We start from the raw sequence: 16,332 nt of genomic DNA, 5'->3' as shown, positions 1-16,332 counted from the left end.
TAACATTTTTATTCATGACTAATGAATGTGATACAAAATACAATTAATATTTTAAACTGAAGCCTGAAAACTTTCCTTTTAAATATTCTTTATAAGCCAATTCCACCCCTTGGCTGCAGTATGTCTCTCTGAAAAATTCAAGCTTCTAAAATAGGAAGTCCTAAAATATGTACTTTTTGTGTGTTTTTTACTAAGGTGTAAAACATTAAACTGAGGGGCTTTTTTTTTTTTTAATTAAAGGTGTTACTTTCCTTTGATTTTTTTATTTTCAGTATAATCGTGTGCGCCCTCTAGTGGCTGATTATATTATGTACATGGACACTAATGCATTAGTGGTTCAACTGATTTGTTTTGTTTTTTATTTCCTCACTTATTAAACTTTTTGTGTTTAGAAAACAAACACATGTAAGATAATAATCTCATGGAGCCATTTTGATGGATTATTATGATAATTGATCAGTATGTTGTTAATAATGGCGAACATACAGTATGAAGCACATCCAGACAATAAAAAAATAAAATAAAAAAAATCAGGTTTAATTAAAGTTGCGCATTTTGGGCTTTTGTGGCCAAAACTATTTAATGAACTTTTCATAACGATGACGTGACAATTTACTGTTGATTTGTAAGAGTGCAGGTATTAAGTTACTTTCTACACACACATCAGTGAAAGGATTCAACCATTTATTTACTCAAGGGCACAATTACCCTGAGCTTCCTTAGAAACAACAGCAAAGCAGTGGAACACTTGGATGTCATTGTGTTACATGATACATATATATATTTAAAAACATTAGGAGTGTGCTTTATAGTTGTGCACTGTAGCGTTCTACAGATATAATAAGTCTGCAGTGTGAAACACATCAGATGTGTTATAATCTTCTCATAAATCCAAACCCAGTTCCAGCCTAATGCCAGATAAATGTGGCAATAAAGTGTAAACAACTCACAAAGATGAGCTTTATGTTTAAAACACATGCAAGTAAAGTAGAACCAGTGAACTTTAAAAAATAAGTGCCTGAAAAACCCCAACAATATCGTAATTTTTATTTAAAAATAGAAATTTGTTGTTATTATGTGTAGTATCTTTAACAGGTTCAGGTGCACAGTGACATTTGTTTTTTTTAAAAAAGCAAAACAACAAAATATACACTTGTATATATAAATTTCCTATGCAAAATTATTTTCTATACTGATTAAAAAAAAAACCGTCTTGACTGGTTTTTCCTATAAACTAGCACACAGTGAAGTCATCAGCTGTAGTTATACAGTAAAAATAAATTCAGAAATGTCTGAAATTTAGTTTAAAATGTTAAAAAGTGAATTGACATTTCCTTTTTTTTTCCTAAAAAATGAATAAGTTGTGCTTTTGGTGCTCATTCCTCTTTCTTAGGTTCCTCGATGAGTTTCCCACGGTTGTACTTCTGTCCGATGCCGTACGGCACGTGAGCAGCGATGGTTCCCAGTTCCTTGGCCCCTTCGATGTGGAACATCTGGTCATCAAAGAAGATGTGAGGCTTGATCTTCTCCAGCAGGGGCCCTTTGGGTGCCCCGGCCAGGAAAAGAGCCTCGTCTATCTCCAGGCCCCAGCTGCGGAGGGTCTTCAGCACGCGAGCGCCGGAGCTGGCGGCGCTGCGAGCGGTGACCAGGAAGGTACGGATGGGGCAGTTCAAGCGCTCGTTCTTAGCGTAGAACTTTCTCTGGAGCTTTCCCAGAGCTTCCAGGAAACACTTCAAGGGGCCCTGAAAGAAAGTTTGTAAAATAAAAAGTAAAAAATGTAAAAGAGTAATACAAAAATTACAGTTAATAGCACATCACGCACACATATTTAACGATGAAAATAAGTGTGGGAATCCATTTTTAAAACTGTCAACAATTTGTAATGTCAGTGCCCAATCCTTTCACGGGGCCTAATCCTTTCAACACATGCGCCAAACACGTCTACATCCGGTCAGCCTATTTCACGGCAGTTCGTGCACTATTTAAAAGGTTGAAATGAAAAAATTATGAGCAATTTATGTTTTGAGTGAATTCCGATATATTTTGGCTTTTATTTAATTGTCTTTTTGTTTTCTGATTGTCAACGTTGTGTATTGTGTTTTGATCTGTTTTTGTATACATCATCTTGCGGTGGTTTTTCCTTTTGCCTTTTTTTTTTAAATTTTAATTAATTAACATTTAAAAACACCACAAAACAGTCACATATTTATGAGTGTACTATTAATGTATTTAACAAACCCCGTCTATTTGTCTTTTTTTTTTTTTAAATTAACAATTAAAAACACCACAAAACAGTCACAAATTTACATGTGTACTATTAAAATATTTAACTAATGTCACGTGATCGGTTGACATTCAAATATCATGTCCCAGGAGCTCTGTCGTAAAGATTGCGAGTGAAGGAAGTGACGTAGCCCACACGCATGCGTTAAAAGGATCTGAAAGGATCAGGCACATGAAAGGATCCGTTACTGACATGTAATACTACAGTGGAACCATGTCCATTTATTGCTGTATTTGGAGTGATTGTGAGGGCTGCCAATTTAGGTGAGAAAAAGGATAATATGATAGCTTTCTGCACCCTTATTGCTTGACGGATTATTTTACAAAAGTGGAAAGACGCAATGCAACCCACGTATGTAGGCTGGGTCAAAGAGGTCACATACTTTATTCAATTAAAGAGGATTAATACAATCTATTATTGCATTATATTGATTTTCATTGTGGCTTTTTGTTTTTTAGTATTTGTGACCTATAATCCTTGAGTTACCTGGCCTTCTGTTATAGGGTGGGAGAAAAAGAAAATGTTGGAAAACGTATGTGTTAAATGATGCTTAAAAAAAACCTTGTTTAAAAAAAAAAAACCTGAAGAAATGCTGCAAAGAAAAATGGGCCAAACTGTGGCATCATATTCACAAAGACTTGAGGCTATAATTTCTATCAAAAGTGGCTATGAATTCTTATGTAAATGTGATTTATTAGTTTTCTGTTTTTCACAAATTTGAAAAAAATCGAAGAAAAAAAAAAAAAAAAAACTTTTCCACATTGACATCATGGGGTATTTTGTGTAGAATTTTGAGAAAATATATTAATTTAATACAATTTGGAATGAGGCTGTAACATAACAAGTCTCATATGATCTTTTGATTGAATTCCCCACAGGTACGCATTTATCACTTGGTGGTTCATTCATTCATTGTATGAGCAGCTTGCTTCTTGCACACACACACACGCACACACACACACGCACACACGCACACGCACACGGACACACAGAGTCCCAACTGTTTGTAATGTACTATAAACCAGCAGAGCAGGTTTCCACTGATGTAATGAAACTCAGAAAAGCAAATACTGAGAACACGGCTGTGATTTTAAAGAGTGATCTCTTTCATTCATACCATCACTTCTGTAGCATTAGACAGTTACAAAGCAGTCCAGCAGCATTCCACTTCCTGTCTCTGCTTAGGAGAATATTGAGCACTGGTTTTCTGTTTACCTTTGTCCACGTTACACCCCCAAATTCACTGAACACACTCGTATGAATAAAAGATGTGATTGGATCAAGCTGTGCCTAAGGGGAGACCAATGTGATCCCTGCAGCTTTGACATTTACACCCTCACTTATTATAACAAGTAGACACCAACTCAACAAAACAAAAGTTACAAAGTCAGATTATTATTATTATTACATGTTTTCCATTTTTCTTTTGCAAATTTTGTGGTAAACAAGCAATTTAAAACTTGAAATCCTATACTAATTGTTCAGTTTTGAAAGCACAGCTGCAGAAATAAAATTAGATCAGTATGTGTGGATTTGTCTGTAGACAATCAGGAATATTTCAAACAAAACACTAAAAATAAATGTAGTCGAGCAGTTGATAAGTGGCTTATTGTAACCATTTGTCTCGAATATATATTATTATGTGTCTAATAATAGTTGTAGTGAACACCGAAAGCAACTTCAGTGACTCTGGCGACGAGATTACATTTAAAATCAATGTAAATGACGCGACATCAAGCGACCTTCCTTCAACCGACGTAACTAGCAAAGTCATGAAGTTGACGGGCTTTGAGCTCCTCAACTTTGAGCCTGGCCCCTAATAAAAAACATAATAATAGACTAATTTAAAAGATCCTGTAAGCCTGATAGATAGTGATGCATTTAAAAAACAACTTTTAACCATCGTTTATCAAGTCGTATAAATCTCAAATCGTTTATTGTAATGATTCATTTTCTAAATACCTTGAGATTTGATTGTGAATTTTATTATTGTTCAAACAGCAGTAAGAAGTTAACTTTTTTGTATTGCTTATTCAACTTACTGGGGTCAAAATGACAGTGGCATACTACTTGAATAAGCATTTTAAATTCGAAGTGTATTTTGAATGAACTCGTCCTTAAAGGTGCAGTCCGCGACTCTCAGATCCCTCTCTCCCCCTCCCTCCAGGCTGCTCTCTTGCCCTGCCTCCAAACTTTCCAAAGTCCATCCCTCAGAGGAGCTAACAAGCTAACATTAGCCCAAAAGCAACATCACAATAATATAACATGTTCTGTTAAAAGCATATTACTGCAGTGTTTCTCTCTCTCTATGTACATACACCTCAGCAGAAGCAGCAACAACACAGTGTCACTTACATCAGCCCACACGGAGGCTGCTGCGCACACATGAACAACACATGCACCACAGATTTCTAGTGTAACAATTACAAATCAACCATACACTGTAAAAAAGACGGCGCTACAGGCCCGGGAAAGGGGCGAGGACTGTGAGCAACAGCTGTCAGACAGCCCATCAAACATAATCCTGGCTCTGATTGGTTCTTTTTGCTCGGTCGAGGTGCATTCTAGCAATCTGCCAAAGGCAGCAGGAGCCTGTGTCTTTCACACAAACTACTAGTTTGATGTAAAGCTGTCCTTAAATAGTGACAGCTTTAGCAAATAAGACAAAAAGTCACTTTTATAAGAGTTGCAGACTGCTCCTTTAAGTACAAGTGGAGCTGTCTATGATAAGTGCTGTAAACGTAGGGCCGAAGAAGAAGTGTGCAGCCCTCTCCTCTCAGTGCCGCCTCCGGTCGTCACGTCACTAAAGCGATGAAACGGCCAAAAAGCTCGACTATGTTCAAGTGACTCATCACGGGCAATTTAAGCAACTATAGTCGCTGAAGTTGCATTCGGTGTGAACACACCATTGTAGCTATTCTATTAATCAGAGCAGGAAAAAGAATCCCTTTTAAAAATCAATGTACAAGTTAAATATCTATATCTAGAATACTCAGCAGCACAAAAACTAGTGGATCTATTAATGAAATGAATAAATGGGGTGAAATAAGAGTAAAATATGAGCAATAGTTTCAGGTTCCTCCTCTGAAAACCTTTATCTCTCATGTGATTGATTTAGATGTCCTTGTTTGTTACCTGAGCGAGAGGTTTGTTCTCAAACTCCTTCTCGTGCTCAAAGAAACTATCCAATCCGTGTTTCTTGACGATGATCTCAGACTCATCTGAGAAGAGGACGGCGTCGCCATCGAAGGCAACTCTCAGCTGAGTGTCACACAGTACGACCTCTTTCTCTGGTGTGAACATGGTGGCAGCCGCGATTCCTGCAGCAAGTGGAAAAAGAAAAGCAGTCCGTCTGTTGCTCATCTTTACAAAACGTCTCCCATTGGTACCTGAATGAATCATCTTCACTGTTATTGTGGTGATTCAAGTGTTTCATGCACACTTTGTCTGTTTGTTTTGCTTTCAGTCAGTTCCGACTCGAGGCTCAGCGTGAAGCAGAGATTTCACGCTAAAGTGTGAATGTGTCATCAGGCGTCAACATCCAAGTTTGCAAATAGGAGTAGTGTTGGCACATTTCCGCGTGTCAAGACAGTGGGCGGAGCCTCTTACCTTCCTCAATAGCTTCTGTGACTTTGTCAGAGTCTTTGGAGAGGTAAAGGTTGGTCATGTAGGCCTTCAAGTACCCGATCGGGCTTTTTCCTCCTGTCATGCAGAACCTTTCTATTGTCAAATCTGGAAAAGTTAAACAAAAACAAGTATTCATTGTAGTTGCACACAATCAGGGGTTCTCAACCTTGGTGTCAGGACCCACTAGGAGGGGGTCCCAGATGCCTTCAAGAAACTAGGAATATTTTTTCAACAATTTGAGGCAATTCTTTTTTTAGCAACTACACCAAACTTTCCATATTTCAACTTGTTTTCATCACTTTTTCTTGCCATATTTTTGCTCCTTTAATATATTTTTGCTACATTACCCCCATTTCTGACACTTCATCATATTTCAATGCCTTTTCAAGACATCCCCCCCCCCTCCCATTTTCAAGACATTTTCTGCACTTTTTCTTTTCACCATATTTTATGCTTATTTTTGCCAATTTAACCACATTCATGATTTGTCACACCCATTATTTGCCAGTTTAAACAAGCTGTTTCTACTTTTTAACTCACATTATATTGAAAAAATATATTATATATTGACACTTTGAGCACTTTTACCACTTGTTCTTTCCATTTTTGGCCACTTTAATTATCTTTAACTTTTAACCAATTTCTGTGGTTTTTAAAATCCCATTTCACCACCCTTTCCACTATTTTTGTTCACTTTTAACCCATCTTATTTCTGATTAAAACAAGGATATACATCTTTAAGATGACTATATACTATGGCTCAAATAATACTAAACTTCCTGGATATCAGTGAATATTATAAATAAATAAATACATGTGGTTATCACAGATTCATAGAGCAATGGACCATCATTTTGCTGACTTTATGGATGAGCTCCAAAAAGCTCTCCCTTATATTCGCCTTTATAGATGGCCCTGTCTCCACATGACTGTTCTTGTCTGTGATCAACCACCTTCAGGTACAGTGGGGGTCCCCGATCTCTGGCACCTTTATTTTGGGGGTCACGGGCTGAAAAGGTTGAGAACCACTGCACACAACGAAGATAAAAACCTCTCTCCTTTGTGCTCTAACGACACTTTATATTTTCAGCGCATTTACAATTACAATTATAAAAACAAGTGCTGCTCTTGACTGCAGCAGCGTGGAAACACTTTGTACAGGCTTTGGTTTGGATGCGGCGTACCGTAGTGATTAATGCTGTTTATCAGACGCACTCCAACTTGAGCGTGGTTGTTAGTCATTAAGACGATGTCAAACAGCTCCTCGCTGTCGGGGTACAATTCCCTCAGCCGAGTATTGACAGTCATCAGTGCCTGTGTGGGGAGAAGGAGGGAGAGAGGGCCTGGATTTACTCTACAAATGAAGATATAGACTCCAACTGTTAAACAGGAGCCATCACCGCAGTTTGGCTGCACGTTTCTATATCAGGGAAATACTGATAAATAACACCTCAGATGTTTCACACTTATTATAATGCTCTCCAAAATCAACAATTAGTCATATTTATTTTATATATATTTCAATTGATGATACCAATGCCCTAATAAATTAGCATTTTTAAAATACAATAAATCTGGGCACTACGGGGTTAAAGTTCTAATATTTCGAGAATAAAGTTGAAATTTTATGAGAATAAAATTTATATACAAAGAGGATCTTGTGTGCATTTAGTGAGATTATACTTTTTTGTATGTTCCAACAAAAGAACCAGACTGATTTGGAGCAAAAAGCCTCTTTAGTGGTGGAGGGACTGGCTGGAAGTGGTCGACTTCAGGGCTATCAGTTGCGTTCACTTCAACAGGGAATTCTGAGCGCTATACTGTATTATTTCAAGATTTTTTTAAGATACGGCTTTATTCTCATAAAATGACGACTTTGTTCTCAAAATGTTACGACTTTAATCTCATAGTGCTCAGATTTCTTTTTTATTTTAACGTGGCCCGTAATCTACATCGTAATATGTAGATTAAATCATTGTCTATGTAAGTACAAGCATTCACTGTCACTTTGACGTCACAATAATGAAGAAAGAGATTGGAAAATCTTCATTTCAAACATAAAATTACATTAAAAATGTTGAAAAAATCAAAACAAATGTCAACAAATCGTACACAAATTTGTAGGATTAGGGCAAAGTACACTTTTTTTTATTTTTTTTATCCCTAACCATTTTTAACTCCTCAGTTTATCTCATTTTATCATTGCCAGTATTATATATATATACTGTACATACACATTTCCATATAAATATATATTGCAACTATACTACATTAATGTCCAGATAAATATATAATACTGTACATACATATGCTACATCCATATAAATACATAGTACATTTGCATACCACCTTATAAATGTATATACTGTATATCCACATTATACAAATATCCATATATATGTATTATATACACTAAACAAATATCCACATAATTATCTAGCAATAGTATTTTTTTAATATATCTTTCCTCACATTCCCAATTATCAAGCTTCCTCTTCCATAAACCTGTTTAGAATTTTTTTTTTTGCACTTCTTTGAAAACATTTTCATGTTTGTAATTTTCTTTATCTCAATCGCTGAACTTCTATAATGTCACCACATGGCTTGATATGCACAAAAAACAGATTATATAAAAACAGACATTCTATTTATTGAAATAGAAATGAATAGATATTAAAACAAAACCTTTGAATTCAAAAGAACACTAAATTACATCAAAACTGATATTCAATATACAAGAATAAAATGTTAATTTCAAAGAAATAATTGGTGCAAACAAACAAATTATGATTGCTGGTTATATATTAAGACTTCTTAGGGAAAAAAATTGATTAATAAAAATACATGGAGTGGGAATAAGTAGAAACTTATGTAATTCTACCTCGTTTGTCACTGACTTGGTGATGTCATATTCGTAGTTCTTTTTCGTGATATTTTGTTCGATGTCTCACTATGGGATGCACGTCCCTGCTGTGGCAGAAACTCACACCGGGTCTGCTCGGGCTGCAGCATGCCCTGCTGGCTATCGACTTCCCCGGCTCGTGTCAACACTGTACTGTGTTCACGGCCAAGAGTCTCTGCAGATGGCTAGCACACCAAGCAAGCCTGTCTGGACATGAACCTTATTTCCCTTCATACGGCGCTGCTGTTACGGCTGGAGAGGAGGCGGGAGTCCTCGTGGAGGCGACCGTGGAGCCTGGTGCTAGCTGGGGCTCCCAGCTCGACCTGACCGCTGTTCCTCCGCATGAGGAAGACGTCCTTGAACTTGACTGTGGGGACGATGAAGATGCCACCTCTGAACTCCTTATATCAGAGGATGAAGAGGAGGACGACATCTTCATCAATGCGGCCCGGGCTGCACAGCCTGCTGCCTCCGTTGCCTCTCGGGATGGAGATGAGGAGAGCACACCAGCTTCTCCTCTCCCCGGCTCAGACATGCTCCACGTGTGCAAACATGCTGCTGCTGCCCGGCTGGCCATCCCCTGGGCCGTTGTTGTAGCTGAGACCACCAGGTTCCACTACAAGGGGAAGAGACTTCCCACGACAAGGGATGCAACTTCTCCCCGTCTTCCCAGAGCTGCTTGAAGAGGTGGTGCGTTCATGGAAGGACCGCCCATTCAGCACCAGAAGCCGGGTGCCCGGTGCCTCGTCCCTTGACTGTGAAGCGATGGAGAGCTTAGGTCTGTTCCGCATGCCTCCGGAGGAGGCAATCGTTGCAGCGCACCTGCTTCCGCGGCTGTCATCAGTGTCCTCCCGGAAACCAAGCCTAAGTTTGACCATCTCCAGTCAGCCCTGACTGAGAAGGCTGAAAAGGTGGCGGCGCTTACGTCCAGAGCGCTTCATGTCCTCTCCCTGCTCGCAGCCTATCAGGCTGAGCTGTGCAAGGATTTTGGGATGACTCAGGATCCGGCCAAGTGGGAGGAGATGTTGTTTGTCACCGATCTGTGTCCACAGGGAGAGCGATGGGAGCTATGGTGCTGCAGGAACGAGCGCGGTGGCTCGACCTTGCAAACCAGTCAGACGGGGAAAAGGGCGGCGTCCCGAACATGCCTGTAGTCCGGCCTGACCGTTCCTCTCTCCTCCGATGACGCAGCTGGAAGCTCCTCCTTCCTCAACTCCACCTGTTTTGCTTTTGGAAGTGCACTTGGGGGTCCCCCACACGCCCCATCTCCTCGCTGCCACGAGATGTCTCACAAGACTACCCTGCTTGCTTGGGTGAGTGAGAAGAGGTGCTTATTTTGAATGACTAAGTATCATTTGCCTGCACTACTTATGGTAGGTGGGACTACCTGTGGCAGACGGACACGTTTCACTAGCCAATCAGGATTGGCGTGATGAGATTATTGCTTCTGAGGGCTGCAGCAGGGGCGTGCATCCCATAGTGAGACATCTCACTCATATTAATCAGAGAACCGGGGTTATGTAAATAACCTAAAGTTACTTCAAGTCAGTGGTTCCCAACCTTTTTTTGGATAGTGATTATGTTTGTTATACTGTGTAACAAATACAGAGTAGCCAGGATTAGTGTATAAAGTGACATGATGTGCCAGCTGTATTTTTTCTTTCTTATTTTATTTCCACTGTGTTTTATTTGAATTAGAGTTATATTTGAAAAAGTGAAAGCATAGAACACAGTTGTTTATGATTGTGTTGTGATATAATTTGAAATGGAATAATAAAACAATTGAAATATACAGTATATCAGTAATTAACACATTCCAGGCGACCTCGTTAATATTTCAGGCGACCCTCCATGGGGTCACGAACCCAAGGTTGAGAAACCCTGCTTTAAGTGTATTTGACTTATTTAGATAAAAAATGCTTTAAAAAAAAAAAGAGAGAGCGAGAGCAGCTTGTATTGAACAAAGAACATAAGAATGAAGGCTGTGTATAACTTTTCTATGAATTGTCCTATAAAGTGAAGAAAGGTTTGAGTTTGCTTTGTTAAGGCTGTTCCATAACTTGCACAAATTGAAATGGAAATGTTTTATTTAGGGTGTGTGGATTCCTGTGGACTGTCATGTAAAAGGATTTGATAAAGAGGGTTTAATGTGGGCCAGAACAGTGTGGTGTGTTGGCGGTCTGTAGACAGTGGAAAGGGCCAAATACGGACCAGTTCGATCACAAGTGTGGCACAGGTTTTAGGCGGGAAAACAAACAATTTCAACATCAATGTTATAAATTAGACAAAGTATGGAAGGCATTAATAACAATATATAATTTTTAATTAATTTGGGGACTCGATTTTGTGGAATAATTTGAGAAAAATTGCATGAATTTTGGAACGCGTTAGACTTCTTTCAACAACAATTTCCAACTGAATTATTTGGCAATTTACACAACAATTCATGTTTTCTCTGTCATTTTCACTTTCTCCTGTGGGCCAAATCGGATGCTCTGAAGGGCCGAATTTGGCCTTCCACCAGGAAACCCAGGCGGCCGCTTAAGGTACCATCAGCTGTAGGGGTGCCAAATCTCCCCCCCCAATAAATAAATAATAATAATAATTTGAAAAGGTATAATAAATGTGAAACACACCCTTTATAATCACTGTACATGTTTTCTCTTAATTAAATATTAATTTAAACAAATCTGTAATTGTACCTACTGATCTTCTGCCTATATTTATGCATATTTATATGTATTTTATTTTAATTCTTGTTCTATTCCATATAATTCAATTGTGTTGTTTGCACATTGTGATCTTTGGTTTAAGGTTTTTGTTACTGATTAATAAAACCAAACAGGAAAGTAGAAATGTCCTTGCACTAAAACTTTTCTATTTTAATTTCACTTTCACTTTTCACTTTGTACCATTGTTGTTGTTCCCTCTGGACATTTGCACTATACCAGTAGGTGCTATATTGTGGGAAGTGTCTCCTAGTACGTAATACATATCCATAAACCGGTGTCACGTACTGAGTTTACCTCCGTACTGAGATTATAACCCTAACCTAATCCAATAAACAAATGAAACATGTGTCCGTTCACTTTGAAAACAAAAGAATTATTATTTTTTTACCAAAAATAAATTTTCCGGTAGTGCGCACATGCGCGCATACAATCTGAGTACGATGCACACTCAGTACATGGCACTGGCATTCTATCCGTACAAAAGATGACGTTACCAGAAGTCACGTGACCATTCCGTGCGGTTCGGGTTAGTGAGCCCGTCGTAGTTGTAGGTTAGGGTTAGTCCATAACGTATGTTAATATTAGGATTAGTTAGTCCTTAACGTAGTTTATGGTTAGGGTTACGGTTAGGGTTAGTCCGTAACGTAGTTTAGGGTTACGGTTTGGGTTAGTACGTAACGTAGTTCAGGGTTACGGTTAGTGTTAGTACGTAACGTAGTTTAGGGTTACGGTTAGGATTAGTCCGTAACGTAGTTTAGGGTTACGGTTAGGATTAGTCTGTAACGTAGTTTAGGGTTATGGATAGGGTTAATACGTAACGTAGTTTAGGGTTAGTCCGTAACGTAGGTTAGGGTTAGTTAGCCTGTAACGTCTCATTAGCCAGTTTAGGTCACGTGGTGCACCTATCACGGGACCTAAACTAGTCAATGAGGGGTGTTGTATGGATAGAATGCGGTATATGGATACGTATTGACAGCCACTACCTATATTGCATTATTCTAATTTTTAAAATAGTTTGTATTTGTTTTCAATGGTTTGTTTATTTTGTCACAGAAATGTTTTGTCTCGATAATTAAAATAACTAATAATGTGAACACACTGTGTATAGACTTTATTTATTAATATTCATGCCCTGCATGTGTGTGCCTGTGCCTGGGTGTGGAGCAGCTCAGCTCACCTTAACGAACGGGAACGCGGCCCCAGGCTTCAGGGGCTCGTCTTCGTGCTCGATCTGAAATTTCACATAGTCCTCCACCCCGACCTCCTCGTAGATCTTCCTCTCTGCCACCATGTTGAACAGAGTACGGGACGAGACGGCGATGGTGACCGCGAACCGCGGTTTGGGCTGGACAGTGCACACACGGAGCACAGACACAGACAGTTACACCTTTAAAATAAACACAGACCAAACGTAGTCTGTGGGAAACCTACTATGTAAAGTATGTACTCACTGGTCTGGGTTTGTTGGTTTTCAGGTTGTCAAAGAAAGCCTTGGCCTCGAGCCAGTCCTTCTCCTCTGCTGAGGTAGAACTCTCCGAGACTTTTAACTCACTCATTTTACACTAAGTGTGGAGGACTGGACAGAAGAAATCAAACTTTACTGCGGAAGTGCAGCAAAGACGAGCCCTCAGCCTGGGGGCGTGGCTTTGGGCTCTGACGTAGGCAGCTGGAGGCATCCTCTGTACTGTAGTATGTGTATGTATCCATCATAAATCTGTTGTTTTACTGTCATGATTCTATTGGTACATTAGACACTGATGATGGGCCAGATATGGCCAAAGTGGTCACCATGGAAACGTGTATCAATTATTATTTATATTAGACTGGTGGACATTTCCCAGTCATTGTAAAAGCATGTTTTGTATTTGTTTTGTTTTTTTAAAGATAGACTTATTATTGCGTCCAACAATAGTGTTGGGTTTTTCTTAACAATTATATATTTGGTGATGAGCGCTACAGGATGACTATTGTTGTAAAAATGTAAATAAAGACAGATTAGATTGGATTGAACAATTCATTCATGGATGACACATTTTATCATGACACTTTGGAGACACCATAAAAGTCTAAAAAGTAGAATACATCAGGAATCTATAATATAAATATTTTGTACATTTTTGGATCCAGGTACCTCTTAAAGTGACCCCCCTTATAATCATCAACTCAATTAAACATGATTTACTGACATTTGTACCCCTAAAGGTCTAGATGGGAATGGTTTGTTCTTTAAACCCTTCAACTGAAAAATTTAAGATTTAAATATTTAAGCTCTTTGTTGTAAAAATGAACTGAAATACACAGAAATTGCAAAGAAAGAAGAGAGACTAAAAATTAACAACGTGAGGTCGGAGGGGCCTAATGTACAGTATGGCAGCCTAACTTGTGCCAGTCTGTTCTAGGGCAGCTATGGCTAGAATAGTAGCTTACCACCACTGTGTGTGGAGTGAATAAATAATGCGATGTAAAGATAATCAAATAATAATAATATTAATAATAATAATAGTGTAATGTAAAATAAAAAAGAACAAAAATAACAAAAAATAAAATAAAAATAATGACAGAAATGTACAAAATTAAACAAAAGTTGCACAAGAAGAATAAAATACACAAAAAATAAATGTAGAAAAATGACTAGTCCCTCCCTCAGAGAAGCTAACAAGCTAACGTTAGTCAGACAGCAACATCACAGTAATATAACATGCTCTGTTAAAAGCATATTACTGCAGCGCTTCTCTCTCTCTATGTGCACACACCTCAGCAGCAGCAACAACACAATGTCACTTACAGCAGCCCACACGGAGGCTGCTGCGCGCACATGAACAACACATGCACCACAGATTTCTCATGTAACAATTACAAATAAAACATAATGTAAATCAAGCAGCAGTAATTACCTTTCAAGCAGAAAAGTCACCAATTCCATCTTCTACTCCTCCAGACCATACACTGTAAAAAAGAAGGCGCTCTAGCTCCGGGAAAGGGGCGTGGCCTGTGTGCAACAGCTGTCAGACCGCCCATCAAACACAATCCTGGCTCTGATTGGTTCTTTTTGCTCGGTCGTGGTGCGTTCTGGCAATCTGCCAAAGGCTGCAGGAGCAGCAGAGGGACTCAATGAGTCTGTTTATTTCACACAAACTACTAGTGTAAGATGTCCTTACATAGTGACAGCTTTAGAAAATATGATAAAAAGTCATTTTTATAAGAATTGCAGACTGCACCTTTAAGCTTAGACACGTTGATCCCAAATATCTGTTTTAGGTATTACAACTCACTCCTTCCCTCTGTCCACAGCCACCACCATTATACCTAAGCTTCACACCTGTCACCAGAGTGGCTTGAGTACATAACACAATAAGCAGAATATACACAACTACAACTTCACATCTCACTCTCACTTTAAAATAATCAACTCTTCCCCACCGTTTCTATTTCCCACCTCGAATCTCCCCTTCCTGTAACCCTCCCCCCTCCCCCCCCTCCCCCCACCCCCTTACCTAGGTGTAACACTGCTCTCTCTTTTTATATCTTCCCTTTAATAAAGTGTTTCTTACCCTTCCTTAGGGAGGGCTGGTGATGGTCACAATTATGCAATAAAATAAATTCATTTATTTAATTGCAATAACAAAACATGTATTGCTGTCTTTAAAAGATTACACTTCTTGTAGTGTTGACCTTTGACAGCATGTGCAGACAAGGTAAAAAAAAGAAACACATGGCATTCTTGAATTTATTTCAATATTGAAAGTGTATTTCAATATCCACTCTCGTGTATATTATTTTCTGTAATTACATCAGGGTGTTTAAATTGCAAACACAGGAAGAAATTACTCATCTTACAAGGTTTTTACACAAATTCTTTACTGGCCTACCTTTCCATTACACTCATATTTACAGAGCAAACATGGCTTGTGTTGTCATTGTGCCACTTATATAATTTTTTGTTACGCTTTGAGTGGCCTTAATGTGTTTTTGTATTTTAAAGATGTCCTGTCAAGATTATTGTGCTTTTGGTCTCGCCAGAGTCTGTGCTTTAACATGTATCAAACACCTATTGATTTATATTTACTGCCAATAACATGAGTTTATGACATACTGTATTTTATGTTATATACGATATGTAAGCTTGTGATATATAAAAGTTGAAAGAATGACTTAGGACAGAGATGTCAAACTCATGCAGTTCAGGGGCCAAATAGAGACCAGTTGGAGGTCAGAAGGGTAGCACATTATGGGCGGGGAAAAATAAATAAATAAGATGTAAATAATGTAAAGCACTAACAATATCCAAGCAATAAGTTACAGATCACAGTTTCTTATAGGATCTTCACATTTCCTTGATTTTGTGACCAATATGTTTTTATTTTGGAGACATTTTGTAGAATAATTTGAGGAAAACTGCAAGATTTTGAAAAATTGAGGGTTCTTGCAACAATTTGAAAAAAAAAAAAGACTGCGTCATGTGATGTAAGCATGGAAAAACTACGGCTGGGCCACATCTCCGAGCCAAATAGCACGTACCACGTTCCCGAGAATTGAGTCAAATGACTCAGTTCCACGGAATAAAACAAATGAAATTGTGCAACGTAAAATCATAAACTATGTTGAATTGCCTTTGAAACGATATATCACACAGCTATGTTCAGATACATTTAGAAATTACTGGAAAAGGGGGTGGGCCCTCGTCCCCTCCCCCCTTTCAAAAAGGCTCTTGACATCCGCTCATAGAATATCCATGTCAAATTACAGCCTGATTCAACAAGCATTAACGGAGGAGTAGGTATTTGAAA

The 16,332-nt window shown here is 38.6% G+C and overlaps 1 protein-coding gene across 1 annotated transcript; it reads right to left on the bottom strand.

Annotated features, from left to right (window-relative positions):
* Positions 1–663: 663 nt before the first annotated feature.
* Positions 664–13,208, bottom strand: nt5c1bb (5'-nucleotidase, cytosolic IB b). Its single transcript, XM_028439582.1, has 6 exons — positions 12,997–13,208; positions 12,723–12,890; positions 7,096–7,225; positions 5,894–6,016; positions 5,420–5,604; positions 664–1,742 (listed from the first exon to the last, which is right to left on the bottom strand). The coding sequence occupies exons 1-6, from the start codon at positions 13,099–13,101 to the stop codon at positions 1,377–1,379; spliced, it is 1,077 nt and encodes a 358-aa protein (XP_028295383.1). The 5' UTR covers positions 13,102–13,208; the 3' UTR covers positions 664–1,376.
* Positions 13,209–16,332: the final 3,124 nt, after the last annotated feature.

Source organism: Gouania willdenowi, chromosome 24 (assembly GCF_900634775.1).
Source record: "Gouania willdenowi chromosome 24, fGouWil2.1, whole genome shotgun sequence".
NCBI lineage: Eukaryota > Metazoa > Chordata > Actinopteri > Blenniiformes > Gobiesocidae > Gouania > Gouania willdenowi.
Note: the sequence above shows the minus strand (reverse complement) of the source record. Positions and strands in the feature narration are given on the sequence as shown.

Coding starts and splice junctions, on each gene's coding strand:
- nt5c1bb (XM_028439582.1), bottom strand. CDS start 13,101: ATGAGTGAGTTAAAAGTCTCGGAGAGTTCTACCTCAGCAGAGGAGAAG. Junction 6,017..7,095: donor AAACAGCATTAATCACTACG/GTACGCCGCATC, acceptor TAACTTTTCCAG/ATTTGACAATAGAAAGGTTC. Junction 5,605..5,893: donor CACAGAAGCTATTGAGGAAG/GTAAGAGGCTCC, acceptor CACTTGCTGCAG/GAATCGCGGCTGCCACCATG.